General features: G+C 45.0%; 1 protein-coding gene across 1 annotated transcript in view; it reads left to right on the top strand.

Annotated features, from left to right (window-relative positions):
* LOC120841957 (DNA polymerase zeta catalytic subunit) overlaps positions 1–15187 on the top strand; it is a 43181-nt gene that overhangs the window by 22004 nt on the left and 5990 nt on the right. The window contains exons 3-8 of the mRNA XM_040212946.3: positions 1701–1893; positions 5458–5532; positions 6360–6441; positions 9184–9335; positions 12011–12111; positions 13561–13659. Of these exons, the coding sequence (XP_040068880.1) occupies positions 1701–1893; positions 5458–5532; positions 6360–6441; positions 9184–9335; positions 12011–12111; positions 13561–13659 (702 nt within the window). The remainder of the gene's footprint in view (positions 1–1700; positions 1894–5457; positions 5533–6359; positions 6442–9183; positions 9336–12010; positions 12112–13560; positions 13660–15187) is intronic.

Below are 15187 nucleotides of genomic sequence, written 5' to 3' on the forward strand. Positions count from 1 at the left end.
TTAACTCTAAGCTATGTCTCAGAAGGACACAAAGATGTATATGTATTCTTGTCAAATATGGGGTGAGCCAAAATTGATGAAACCCACTTGAAACTGAAACAGTAAAAGGAATTTTACAAAGTAGGGAGTGGTAGTTTGCTGCAAATTATACAGCAGAGGGAGCACTTGTTCCGTGTCAAAAGTAAAAGGATGAGCAGTTATCTCAATAAAAAGTCAAAAATAAATCTTGAACCTTTCCCAAAAAGAGATGTGTCATTATTTATTTTTAGTACCAAACTAAACAAGCATAGCTCTGGCCCATTGGAATATCTGACTTGACAAAAGAGTGAAAGGACTTCTTTTTTCTTCATCAAAGGTGCCTGCACTCTGCAAGTAGTGTTTTACTTTGACAAGAAATATGCTGAACTTCATCCTTCTATTTTTCACAAAACCAAGCACATAATCTCACTGTATTTACTGCACTGTCTGGATAAAGCTACGGCCTCCTACTCAACAAAATAATTTTTTAGCTGACCGTTTGAAGCGGCTTCGATCAGTTTTGGTCCACCCCAGCCATTGTGTTCACCGGACCAATCTAGAGGAAAAGGTCTGCCATCTAGGACAAACCTATCCCATCTTTTCATGCTTTTTGGTTGCCTCTGAATGGCAGATCATAAAGGCAGTCATTGGGGGTACTGGTGGGCCCAGATTGCCGACGAGGCTTTAATAAAGCGAAAAAGCAACAGAATGGCACCTGAAATGTCGGTACTTAGTGTCTTAGCTTTATTTTACAAGAAAGCACCATTGTCGTGCACTGTACGAAGCAAAACTAAAGTTGACAGGAAATCACACAACTCGAATGCGTGGCATGACACTCCCACCCTAATGCGTCTGCTTTCTTTTTCAGCTCTTCCACCGCTCTCTTTTCTGCTCGTTCTCTCGGTATCTTCGCTTCTGTCTTTAAACCTCAACTTCGGCCAATACCTCCCGGATGACGGCTGTAGTGCTGGGTTTTTCACGTCGTCTGCCAGAGGTCTGCATAGATTGGACACGAGTGTTGGCTCAGCACTTGGCTGGGACTTGTCTTCGGATGTTGAGAACGCAAGCCCCCAACTGAGCACTAGTGTCCAATCTCTGCCCTGCAGTGGTGTCTGGTAGGAGACATAGAAAATCGAGCACTATGCCGTCGTTATCTAGCAGGTGGTGTGCCAGAGCTTCTGATTTGCCATGCTCCACTCCCGTCTTTGCCCCCCCCCCCCCCCCCCCCCCCCCAAAACCAAGAGCCACGATTCTCTTCTGGCGCTCTGTCGTCTCTGCATGTTGGATAAATCGAACGTGATCTGCATTTCCTGCACCAATTTTTGCGTGGTTCTGCCGATTGTTCAGGGGTTGTTAAAGGCACCGAGGTTTCGCGTGTTATCTGGGTGGAACTTCAACTGCCGCGACACTTTCTATTTTGATGCAGGTGGGCCCACCTGCTCAGTGACATGCCTGCGAAAGACACGCAACACTACATTTATTAACAAGAATATTTTTGCTCAACTTCATTTTGTCGTCCTGTATCTTGCGCTTTTATTTGCATTCTTTTCAAAGTACAGTGCACCGCTGCCCAGGGCATTAAAAAAAGGCACTTAAAGAAATGCTGGCGGTGCGCTGAGTGGACGATTGGTCATCCTTGAACTTTTGCTTCTGCATGGTGGGTCGGCCGTTTCCGTGTGCAGGGCAGAAGGCATGCCTGCACGTGCACGGGGTGTTCCCCTACCTGTGCGTGCCGTTCGACGAGGACTCCGGAGAGCGTGCGGACAAGTTTGCGCCCATGCTCGCCTCGGAGCTGGACCTGCTGCTGAACACGGCGGCGGGGAGGGCGGCCAGCAGGCAGCGCCACGTGCATCACGTCGAGGCCTTCAGGGGCACGTGAGTGGCGCCTCGCCTCTCGTCCTCGGAAGATCACCACCTCCGGGGTGTACGCCAGCCCCGCTGTGGCACGAGCACTCTGTAGTTATACAGCTCTAGCAGTTTTCTTTCGGGCCTTGCGACGAACGAGGACGGTGTTTGCGTCTGCTTCTTGCCGGGAGGAGTATTCTGCGTCTGTGCTTTTCTAGCTCGTCGTTGAGTTACAATTTTGTTCTGTTTGCTTTATTTGTTTTCTTTTTAGTTTTGCTGACCCATCTGTTTTACTGCACATTGCTTTATTTCTTCTGTATTCATGGCGTGAGTGACGTCAGTCCGCCCCACTTTCTGGTGGCCAGAAGCGTCTCCTTAAAATAACACTGCAATTTAAAAAAAAAAAAAGAACAACTTAGTTGGGACACAATTTAAAAAAAATATTTTGCCACCAAGAAAATATTTTTTTGTGCAATATTTGTCATTAGACACAATATAGGTGAAGCTCATGGTCCACTCTAAGCTCTGCCCACAAATCTCTAGCCCCGCTCATTACTACTGGACTGACTTGGCTACTCGACCAAACAAACTGAGCCTATACCCGTTTTCACCTCAAGAAGAAAGCAAGTTTTGCACACTGTTCATACGCAGCGCAAAGTAGTTCTTGCGAAATTTGGTTGTCGGGGAAAAAAGCCATGCTTTTGGCACGTGTATGTCTTGACAATGTAACATATACATAATCTACCGTAAAATACCGGGCAAGCACCCACTCAAAATTTGAAGACAATCGCGGAAGAATGGGGAATAGGCGCTTGTCCGGTCATGAAATGGACATATTAATGTACTGTACGTATTTTTCCAGATCTTACAAATTTGTGAATAGGCACTTAGTGCAGAATGGGTGAATGCGCGGTATTCTATGGTAAAATTCACCTACATATATCTTGATTATCCACATAGAGGGGGAAATTAGTAATGCTCCAGAAGGAACTGGACTTGTTTTACTACAGTTCTTGAGGTGGAAATGGGCAGAGTGTGTCTCCCTTTCGCGACATCCGGTGCATCTAGTCTGGCGTCTGACTCTGCCCGCTAGTTGTGCAAGCAGATGCGCGGCAGCTTCCAGCATCGTCTGCGATTTCACCACCGTCTATCGCCGTCTGCAATGTCCGTGAGACGCTGACACGAAAGCTGCGCGTCAATGTCCATTTTCACCTCCGTCCGTCTGCTATTCTTCCCCTGTCTAAAAACTTCTGCAGTGGTCAGAAGACGCGATTATGAAAGCGGCGTTCTAGTGTTCCATCATGCACAAGCCACGGTCCAATACAAGCGTCTGTCGGCATCCATCGATGTGCAGTAATAAGCGACTGAGAGATCTGAAAAAAAAAAAAAACTATGCAGTCCTTTTAGCTTTACTCTTCTCATTATGTTTTTCACATGGCATCCGCGAGCAAGATGGGTGAGCGTCATGACGCACAATTCAAACTCAACGTCAAAATATTCGCTTTGGTGGGCCAGGTGCACTGCAAAAACCTGAAAGTTACTTGCTTTCGAGGCGAAATGACGGGGCAACTCGTTTGTGTTAACGGCCAATCTACCTTTAAGCGCAGAACAAAGAGCAGAAGAAATATAAGTGCGAAATAATCTCACGACAAGCGGTACCTACCACTTCGTCATTGTCGTCGTCTTTTACAAGTGCCGAAGAGGTGGTGATAAAAAAGAATGTGGTTGGGTGCAGTCACCTGACTTCCGGCCATTAGCTTCCGTGCTCGTGTTTCGTTTTCGGTTTTGAGCAGTTGAGTTTTTTGGCTTTATTAAAAATCTACAAAACTCTGTAGCAAAATATTGATTGGGTAGCCTCCTGACTTCAATTAAATTGGCTGGCAAAAAACCCCCCAAAAAAAACATTTTTGGGGGGGAGAGGGGGGGGGGGGTGTTGTGGCCTTTTATAGGGGCGTGCAACAATTTTTGTACTTTCACTAAATACTGCATATAAAGTTTATCCTTGACATTTATAACTAAATTTTTCTTTTTCAATTCTATTTTTTTTTTAAATTCTGCCTAATTTTTTGGTTTTTGTCTAGGAAGGATTTTTCTTCTTTTTTTTTTGGTATCTATCTTTAATTACACCAAAACTGTATAAGGTCCTTCATTTGATTGTCTTTTCTGTCATCACTGGACAAATTTTTACGAATGGTGGTGTTTGGCATGGCGTCATTATGGGGAGTCTGAAACTGCCATGTGAAAGGGGACAATCTGGAATTTATGATTGAGCTTAAAATTTAATGAAACAAATTAGTAAAATAAAATTCTTTGTTTCAAAGTAGCATGTATAACAGTATTATAATAAGAAAACGTGCACGGGGACAAGTACAGTCAAGGCAGATATTGACGTGTGCTCTGCCCAGGGTGAGCATAAAGGGGAACCTTGATTATCACTGGTAATCTAGATTGAACTTATTTTCTATGGTTGTAGTACATCCATACACATTGTTTCCAAGGTTTTCTATATTATTGCGCGCCCATTATTTTTTGTCTATAACAGTCAGGTTTGGGAACGACTTTTCACCATTTATCTCAGCCGCTCGATGCTCCCCTTCCACATAAGTGGCCGAGCATTTATGCTCGCAACTGGCAAGTTGCCGATGCGAAGCTCTGCAGTAGCTAAAGCCAACCTATTGCTCAAATGTGGGTGCCAAAATACAATTGGTACCATGTTTCAAAGCAGTGCATACTTCATGCACCCCCAAAACTGGTTTTAATGCTTGAATCTCGTCAGTGGTTCTAATAGAAAATTTGAAAATGTTTCATACATTGAAAAGCTGTGGGACATTTCGGGCAAGGAAAACAGTCCTGACACTATTTCCAAAGGACTGGGAACTTGGCACCCAAAGCCCAATCACAAAAGCGAAGTGAAGTTTGACCTCCTAAAAATAGTTTATTATTGAATCTTCCATAGCATAAAGCAGGAGGATCTTGAAGATAGCTGAGAACTCTATAAGGAAGTGCGTCACCGGGTCACATGAGACAATCGCCGTCCCCCCACCCCAAGCAAAAAATAAAAATGAAAAATGCCTCAGTTGTGCTATATACTATTACAAAAATCTGACTGTAGTTCAGTTAAAACCTAATTTCGAAAAATGATTTCGGCCTATGTTTATTGGTTTTTATCGGCCTAAACTGAAAATGCCAAACCCTTTGTATAATTAGTATACCTTACTTCTGATGTCCTAATGCAATTACTGTAATTGTGAACCTCCAGACAGCTTGAGTGCAAACAGACACATAAGCGCCAGCTTACAGCAAGTCCTGGGGCAGCTTGGTGCACATTCTGAACAAGAAACGAAGGTTACACCTTAAATTGTAGGTTCAGCGGCAGACGTGTAGGTTATGCTGAGCATTATGCTCATGTTTTTTCTCCAAACATTAGGCCAGCAATCCCTACTGCGGGTCATTGCACCCTCCATCGTTTTCTGTTCTCTCTTCTGCTGTGTGTTGTGCTTTTTCTGCGTGGATATGAAGACAGTCGTTTGCACCGTGATTTTTAATCGACTGGACTGTCAATTAACGTGTTAAATTTTGTTTCTTTCTTTTAAGGCCCCTCTATGGCTTTCACAACAAGGAAAGGACCTTTTTGAAGATCTACCTCTACAACCCGTACTCCGTGAAGAAGTAGGTCATTTGGTCCGCGTTTTGCTTGAGTTTGACAAAGTGGTTTTGCTAGATACTACAGTGTTATGGGAACGTCACTGTGTTTTCAGAGCTGTGTGTTTGAAAAGGGGAAAGGACGTCGGTCACATACTGGTGGAGTGCGGGTGCCAGAAAAGGCACTGCGGTTTTTGCTCGTCCTTTGCGACTTAAGCTAGCGCCCCTCATAGACGTTGTCCGATCATGATGGTCTGTTATGTGTTAGCCTTCTTCTGATAAGAGTGATGTATTCCGGCACGAAAAATACAAAGTAAGCGTTCTTCTTTCTGTACGTGTACATTCAAGGCTTGCACATGGGGAGTGAAGACTATCACCCTTTGAACTTAACACATTAAAGGGGAAACCTAGCACTTAAAGGTTGGTGTAGTGGTTTCAACACTCCAAGCAAGCTCGCTTAATTTTAATGAAGTCGCCAACGAACGTTCCAAACGTAAATGCCGTAGGTTTAATCACAGAGTCGTCTCTCGAAGCTAATAAGTTTAGTAGTCACAACTTAATTTCATTGCCGACTGGATGCCGCAACATCATTAACTTTGAGCTTCGTTGCATATCTTCTACTGCAACAGGTGCGAAAGCCACAAACTTTGGTGATGTTGATGTCTGGCGCTTAATGTTGGCCCATACGAGCAACATGGAGTGTCAAAGCTTGGGGCTAACTGTGTTGCTTGCCTCATTAAGCTATAAAGCATTGCAGAGTTTTCATTCGCTTGTTCGTGTAGCGTTGCAAGCAGCGAGTGTTTTTGGAGGGTTCTGCTGCGGCTTGTGAGGCATGTGTCCCCCTCATTCTCCAGGGTTGCCGATCTTCTCCTCTCCGGCATGGTGCTGAAGAAGGTGATGCAGCCGCACGAAGCCCACATCCCTTTCGCTTTGCAGGCAGGTTCCTCTGCGCCTTTTGGGACTTTGCTGTCGTTTTAACAGGACACCGCATAAGATTGAACGTTACTAGTTTGATTCTATTCAAAACTCTATTTATTCTCAAAAAGCCCATTGCTATGGAGCTTGGTTATTTGAAGTGTTGTGCTAATATTCGAAATTTTGAACAGTATTTCTCAAAAATACATTATTCAATATTCGCTTCGAGATGAACTGCAGTATTAATATTTTTCAAGGTGTTGATTGCGGCAGGTTAGCCCTGCTGAGTGTGCTCCTCACCAAGCACGGGTGCACTATGGAGAAGCAGCACCTGTGGAGGCCACGAGTTTTGTAGGTGCTGCTTCTCTGCAATGCACTGGTGCTCGGTAGGAAGTGCTCAGTGGGGTAACCTGACGCGATCAACACTTGGAAATGTAGGAATATTTCAATTGCGTGCTTGGGAGAAAAGCATACTTTCAAAGTGGGATAGTGGACGCATACGCCTGGTGTATTTTGAAAAGAAACCAAAACTTTGTGAATGTTGATATCTACATTGAAGTTAAATTCTCAAAATTAAACTGTGCCTGTTATGCAGAGTATGTTAGGCAGAGATTTCCTGACAACCTGCGTTCATCATCCATAATATATATATTTTTTTGTTCAAGTTTGAGATTGAAAAAAGGATATTTGCATATAGCATGATTGGTTAATCCACTCAATTAGATATAGCTGGGTATCTCAGGAGGTTTAATTTTATGTTAAATTTATCGTTTACTCTCCATCTCAAGGTATTGAACCTTTTGGATCCATAAATATAGCAAGATTGAAATTCGCTTATAAATGGACAAGTGGAAGCTTGGGAACGACCTTCTTGAGTTCAGCTGAGTTTTCATTAAAGCATGGTGCAGCAGTGGCGAAAGGCTTGAAGAAATTATTCAATATCCGATTAGGAAATGTTTGGCCAAAACCACTGTTCGCTTTGAACTCAAAATCCACTATTCGCACATGATTACTAGGGTTTTGAGATATATTTTGTTTGTATTATCTTTTGATAAATAAATAGGGCACTCTAGTGACTGACGGTGATAAAAGCAAATCCCAAGCATCTTATATTGCTTGGCAGTTAATGAGATAGCGTCATTGGTAGTTAAGAATGCTGAAGGACGAATCATGAAGCAAAAATCTTGAACATGATAAGCCCTGTGTTTGTCGAGCTGTGGGAAAAGTCGGAAGATATACTCCATCAACCACATGAGCTTGGCCTGCACTGACAATATGTTAGGTGGAGTAGAGGGTCTAAGATTAGAAGAAACGTAGGCTATACGAGGTGGCAACTTTAACATTATTTATTCAAGCAGCATTTGCTTGTATTGATTGTGTCAAAACTACTTACTGTAAAATCCCGTAAGGGTGCCCTCCCCCGAGAGATCGCCCATCCCGGTTTTCTGGCTAAATATCTGTAACATAAAAATTCCGAGACATTGCCCACCCCACGATTCCCGTTGGACGTCAAGCGATGTCCGACGGGAATCGCGCATCAACGGCACGATCGGCGGTACCGGTGTGTCCGAGAAGCGAATTCATAGCGGGTTCCCGCGTTTTTGTCTGCGATCTGTGCGCGATATCGGCTTACGTAACACGCTAGTTGTTCCCGCGTGTATATTGCATCGTGAAATCCGAATCTGCTATGTTCACGATTTGCGATAGCCGTTTTCGAGTTTGTAGCAGATTCCCGTGTTTTTGTCCGCGATCTGCGCGCGCGATATCGATTTTTAGCTGTAAGAAACACGCGCGAGTTGTTCCCACGTGTATATTGCATCGTGAAATGCGATTCTGTTGCGTCTGCTATCTGCGGTATTTGTTTCTGTGACATGCGAGTTTGTAGCGTATTCCCGCGTTTTTGTCCGTGATCTGTGCGCGCGATATCGGTTTCTGTGACAAGCAAGATCGTAGCGGGTTCCCGCGTATTTAATGCACCAAAAAACTTGAATCTGCTGCGTCTGCAATCTGTGGTATCTGTTCCCATGAGATGCGAGTCCTCGGCGACCTTCCGTGAGTCCTTTGCACCGCGAAACGTGAATCTACTGCGTCGGCCACTTGCGGTATCCTTTCCCGTGACACAGGAGTTTGTAGCGAATTCCCGCGTGTTTATTGCATCGTGAAACACGATTTCGCCGTGTCCGCGATCGGCGGTATCAGTTCCCGGGGATGTGGTTTGTAGCCGGTGCCCCGGTGCTTATTAATTTTTGATGTTTTACTGTGGCATCCCCGAAGATAGCCCACCCCATGTTTTTCACCATTTATCTCTTCATTTTGGGTGGGCGTCCTTACGGGATTTTACGGTACCTTTCTTAAATTATTTCCAGATGGTTTTGACACTCAGTTTAACCACCTCATATCAATAAAGTGCTCTAAAGTTGAGATATAGATGTGTCCCATGTGCCTGAGAGGATTACAAGCTGAATGAATGATGTTCCTTGATTTGGCAGTCACGAGTTCTAAAGACAAAGAAAATGCGCTAGAGAAAGAGAGGTTTCCTCTTTGACATCATTGACGTCACGTTGCTATGTGCGCTGGTACGAGCTTTTTTCTCCATGTGGTCTACCACCATATGCTGCACTATGATGACTGAAGTACTCGAAAGGGCCGTAGTGTTTGCTTTCTCTTGTTGAACTTCTGTTGTGGCAGTAGCAGCTGGTAGGCTATAAGCAGTCATCATGCTAAAAATTACCTATAGTGCTCAATTGCTTCATCTTCCCGCAGTTCCTTATTGACCATAACCTACACGGGATGAGCTTTGTGAATGTGGGGAAGTTCAAGTTTCGGCGGGCCAACTTAGATCTGGACTCCTCCAAACTGCCAGTCCGGAACTCAAGATCTGACACGCACGTCTGGGTGCTGCGGGATATGCCTCCGTAAGCCACTGTCTTCCTCTGATTCAGTGTTGTAGAAATCATATTGTGTTCTGCTTGTGTGGGTGCCGAATGCCTTCTCAACTGGCTGAAGGTATTGTTTAATTTTTGGGTTCTCAAGTAGAGTTCCTAGTGACCCAGGGGTTGCACAAAGTACCATAGTTACTGGAATACATTACATAGATCATGCACACTTGAAAGCCGAAATTTTACCCTATTCAGGCTATCTACAGGTGTAAACTATGCAACAATTTATTTTTTCTGATGGATTTTGTTAGTGGCAGGGTATATTATGATGATCTATGACTGATTCAAGCTTCTTTGTGAGCTAATAAAGTGGGCATTTGTAAACGTGTGCTGTGTACGAGCATAAGTTTGCGTACATACTAGACACAAGGTGCGGACTATCCATGTAAAAACATTTTTTCTTTCAGCTGAAACATTGCCTTGCAGGCTATACACAGCACACGTTTGAAGCTGGTGTATAGCCTTGCAGGCTATACACCAGCTTCAAACTATAGTCCGGAAAATAAGACACTCTTGTAGGGGTTCCCCGAGCCCCCAAGTTTTCTTGGTCATTCCTTGCACAAAGTAAAGGGTTTCCCCGGTTGGAGCATAATTTCAGCGGATCTAAACCACCCGCTAACGCATAACTACAGCGTGTACAGTGTAGACCGCATATAACGTATGTCGCGGGAGTCGCGAAAATCCACACTATAAGCGGTACCACGTTATAACCAAAACATCAATTTTTCAGGCCAAAATACATGCCATGAGACAACCTACCTTTGTAAAAGAATTTATTTTATGTTAGATGAAAAATAAAGCTTAGTTTGAGAAAAGTCTTTATTTCACCAGACTAGTACACATCTCTCTCAGGTGTTTCACACATTTTGAAAGAAATAAGCGGCTTTTGCCTGGCGCAGCCTTTTAACGGCGTCGCGGGTTGCGGACGGACGTTGTGAGCGTTCAGGATTGCTAACCCTAATCATTTTTCTCCGGAGATGAAAACGCGTGAAAATTCGCATCCTTCATACGGTACGCGCCAGAAAAATACCTTGAACTTGAGCACAGGCATGAAATGCTCCAAATAAGAAATTCGGGCGATGTTCGAAAACACAAATGCTTAGAAAGCACCACTTTAGCCGAAGTAAACAAACACGTCGACACGAGCGTTTCTGCCGTCTTGAGAGCGCCGCCACATCGCCGCACGAATAGGTGGATCTTCCCTTCTAGTACGTGCTGGGTTATCATAGCGACACACAACAAAAATTCACTGTCAAGAATAGCGTTTTTACGCGGAACGATGAGATGAACGCCACAACCGACGCCATATTTGCGGACAGAAGCCGCCGGCCCGCGATTGGCATGCAACGCGCGCGAACACTTCTCGACCTGCGATTGGTCTGTCGTTTCGGTTGTTTGTTTCCAACGCAGCGGAGGAACGCACGCACATGAACGACACGTGCGTGCGTCCTTCCGTCGCTATGGCAAATGAAGCCTCTCTCTTCGCTTCTCCGAGCAACCTCCTTGCCCCGCGAGTGCTGTTTGCGGCTCGCGCCGTTATCTAGTGTCGCACAGGGAAGCGTGGTCGCTGCTCCGGTCGTCGGCGTTGTCGGCGGGCTGTGCCAGAAACCGCACTATAACCGGTATTTCCCTTCGCGCGCCTGCATTTTAAGCGGTATGTAATTACATGGAGTTCTATGGGAGGCGAACCGGTGGTTTAAAAAAACCGCGTTATACCCGGTCCTGCACTATAAGCGGTTACGTTGTAAGTGGTCTATACTGTACACTAACGCTTCAATCCCACTTTAGACGGTCTGCATAAATCGGGTTCTTAGTGCATCGCGCTAGGATTCGCCATAGAGGTACCCGAAGGTGGTGGAAGCTTTCACTAAAATTGTGGAAATATTGGCTCACCTGAGTAAATCATGAAAAATAAAAAGTTGTGCTTTTCCTATACCCTGCATGCACATTTAAATAAGATTTTGCGTCACTGTGGCACTTATTGTGGCCAAATGAAGTGATTAGGTAAGCCAAATGTGTTTTCTTTTTATTTCACCGATTTTTCAGCAGTAATACAATAGAATCTCGTTAATCCGAACTCGAAGGGGACCAAAAATTTGTTCGAATCAAACGGAGTCTGAATTGAAGAAAGCTCATTAAATGGACTACTTACGTGCAGTGCTGCGTTGGGCAGCGCATGTGCACTGAGCTAACAAATGAGTGACGAGTTCCGGGACATTTAATTACACCGATCACCAACGGAAGTAATTCGTGATGCATACTTGTGCGCGGTTCCTCAGTCGTGAATGAGTGAACCAGGGAATATTTTCTATAAGCGGGTTGTTGTGATCGGGCTAGACCGTATGTCCCATAGCGAAACTTAAGTAGCACTACTACGAGCAAGGACGGGTAGAACAAGTTCACGAGAGAAGTGTTATTTGTGTCCCGTTCATTTTTCCTAGTCATTCTTGTCCGTAGTACTATTTGTGTTTTGCGACGTTTACCCAACTGGCCCCACAGTATATTTTGGTACACGTCCCAACCTGAGGATTTCTGCTTCTGTATCAAGGGCAGTGTAGGCTTTGTAGCTCCTGTTCCTCGGCATTCTGGCTGGGGAGCCATTGTGTCTATGAAATCAGAGGGCTCCATGCTTTTTTTCATTCTTTTCCTAGGGACATGTTCCTTGACCTGCAGGTCCAGAAGCAGACCACATGCGAACTCGAACTTGACTGCTCCTCGGAGGACATCGTCAATCCCAGGGATGCGGACAAAGGTGTCACAAATGTCTTTCATAGCAGTTCTAATTGATTTCAAAACTTGAAGCTGCAGAACAGTATGTCTGTCGTCTATGCAAAGCGCAAGATCATCTGCTTCTTGCACAGGGTCTGCGATGACATCAGAACGCCGAGCTCTTATTCGCTGATTGAAAAAATTGTGGGTAGACCTCAAGGCATCTAGCATTGAGGTCTACCCACTGTCCTTTCAATGAAAGCCAGTCGGAGCTCTGCGTCATTCAGGTGTCACCGCAAGTACTGCGCAAGAAGCAGATGACTTGCTCTCCCCATAGCACCATTTCATAACCCTTAATTGCATATATAGGTACTTCCTGCCTAAATGCACAAGTAACATGTGCTCAGACTTTTATAGACAGAACCTCGAGATGTAATGAGGCTAAAAAATGACCGCATCTTCACGTAGTGAAAGATGTTGATTGGGGCGAAGCTCTGGTGGTGCTTGTCTGCGTAGACGCTGAGCCGCAGCATGCCGAGCCTTTCGTTCATTTTCATCCATGTCAGAAAGAGAATGTGTGGTATGGAACGTGGTTATAAACGTATTTGGGCATTTGACTGCAGCGCCCTCACGTCTATAAACGTTTAGCCAATGCATGGAAAGTTTAAAGCGATTATATACGCATTTGACCGCAGTGCCCTCTCCTGTATAGACGTTGAGTGGTTACATGCAACGTTTCATCCATGACATTCCCAGCTCTTGAGTTACTACCACATCTCAGAGCCCCCTACTCGTCCCACAGTCGTGGCCGAGTGGTTAAGGCGATGGACTAGAAATCCATTGGGGTTTCCCCGTACATGTTCGAATCCTGTCGACTGCACAAACATTTCTTTTTTGTTTTCTTTTTAATAATTTTTGTTTTTTTCCCTACACGAGCACGTGAGCTCACGAGCACAAGTACCAGCAAGGTCGATGTGTGCATGGACGCCGGACGAACAAGGCTAGACCTTAAGGAGTCATAATGGAACAGCGCAAATTTTTGCAAGGACAGAAGAAGGTTCCTTCCTCTGTCCTTGCGAAAATTCGCGCTGTTCCATTATGAATCCATACCAACTCGCCCAGTTATCCTGTTTACCTTAAGAAGCTTCGCCCCTAAAAGACAGTTTGGATTTACAAAAGTGTTTTTACCTCGTACTGCAACTAACGCTGCCCGTGGCGTAAAAACTCCCTGGGGCGTAAAACTGGGGAGTTTTCGCACCCGGAGTCCTAATCTACATGGCAGGATCGAGCGGTACTGAGGGACAAGGACACTGCCACCCGCCACGATTTGCCAGCTCCGCACCGCCAACCGATTGCAGCAGGCGGCAACGTCCCGGTCCCTCGTTCCCGCTCGGTCCTGCCGCATAGATTAGGGCCCCGAGTGTATCTGAGGGCTGCGGCTCTTCTCTATTGTGTCAGTCGATGGCAGCTCAAAAGCCTTTCTGTCTTCCAGGTGAAATGAACCCAGGCCTGTCCGCCCTGTGGCGGGACGAAGAGGAGAGGAGGGCGAGGCGAGGGGATGCCTCCACCCTCGTGGCACCCCTCTCTCACGGTGGGTGGACTGTCCTCTTGGGAGAGCCGTGGGGGAACCCAACACTTTGGGTGCTTTTTATACTTGTATGTGCACACTTGTGTGCTTTTGTTTTGGAGGGAAAAGGCAGGTTTGCACGTTAGCAGTTCAGAGTGATCGAGTGCGTTGCGACCGGTTGTAACCATCTTCCAGGTACTGTGGAAAGCTTCTAATCCACAAATAACATGAGTAAAGGTATTTCAGTATTGCGAGATCAGGTTTATGCACTATAGTTGGTGACAGGTTAAGAGTTCAGGGTGAGGGAAAGGAAGGCTGGGTAGGAGGAAGCAGATTGCTGGAGAGGAGAGGAAACGTCCCCCTCTCTCCAGAATTCCACCTGCTTCCTCCTCCCCAGCCTTGCTTTCCCTTTTCCTCAACTCTTAACCTGTCACCGACCATAGTAAGAAATGCTCTCTTAAAGTATTGTCAAAATAATTTTAAGTAGATGGTGAATGAGTGGTCAATACACAGATCGAAAGTGTTCCAGGGCAACCCAATAGATGGTGTCAGTGTGCACTAGAGCTCTGCACAGATACTGGCCAGCCTGCGGGCCACGGGCCGGCCTGGCTTGACCCAACCCGGCCCGGCCCGGCCTGGTTCGGCCCGGCTTGGCCCAGCCCAGCCCGTGGGCCAGGGTCGGGCTTCACAGTTACATTCGTGAAGGGCCTGGGCCAGGCATTGCCCTTGCATCTGAATCTACAAAGCGGGCCAAAATAAACCAATACTGGGTGATTCCACGTCAGTTCATGCAATGGTGGTCCGGGTCATAATTTAGATATTTTTGTTAAAAATATATATGAAAGCCATGTTCTTGGGAAGAACATTCAGCTAGATATGAACGCCGTAATAATTTTTTTCGCTGAGATATAAAATAGAGAAGCTTGAGGCGTGGAAATTGAGAAGATTTCACAATGCTACTTTGCACAGTCGTCATTTCCCTATCGAACCTTTCACGGCACCATAACTTTTTTAATAGGTTTTACAAAGGTTATACAATACATACATAAAAAATTAAAAATATCAATAAAAAATGTCTATGCAAACAAAAATATCAAACATGGCACAAAAACGCGATTTAGAGACATATCCACAATTTGTTTGAGAATAAACCATCTCTCATAATACTTCACAAAACATATCAAAATGCGCGTATTTAAATATTCTTTACGAATATATAAAGATAATATGCCCACCCTTAAATATATTTTTGTTATCAACGCGAAAATGCGGCTGATTTCTCAAAATGTGGCAAGATTGGGTGTCGATATCTAAAAAACTCCATCTTTTATTTTCTTTAAACTCCCCTTGGCACTCTGCAGTGACTTGAACTAACCTGTGATGGCAAAAGATTGAGTAACATATGACCTTCAAGCGGGAAACGCTGCGACAAACCTTCACTCGGAGCGAGCCGACGTCTTCGTCATAGCGGCTTTGCCGCACAGCACCAAACGTTTTGAGCGTTAGTTATGGCATGTATTTTGTATTATTAAAATTATTTTTTTATAAGCGG

This window comes from Ixodes scapularis, unplaced genomic scaffold (genome assembly GCF_016920785.2).
Source record: "Ixodes scapularis isolate PalLabHiFi unplaced genomic scaffold, ASM1692078v2 PGA_scaffold2__306_contigs__length_199485367, whole genome shotgun sequence".
NCBI classification, from domain to species: Eukaryota; Metazoa; Arthropoda; class Arachnida; order Ixodida; family Ixodidae; genus Ixodes; species Ixodes scapularis.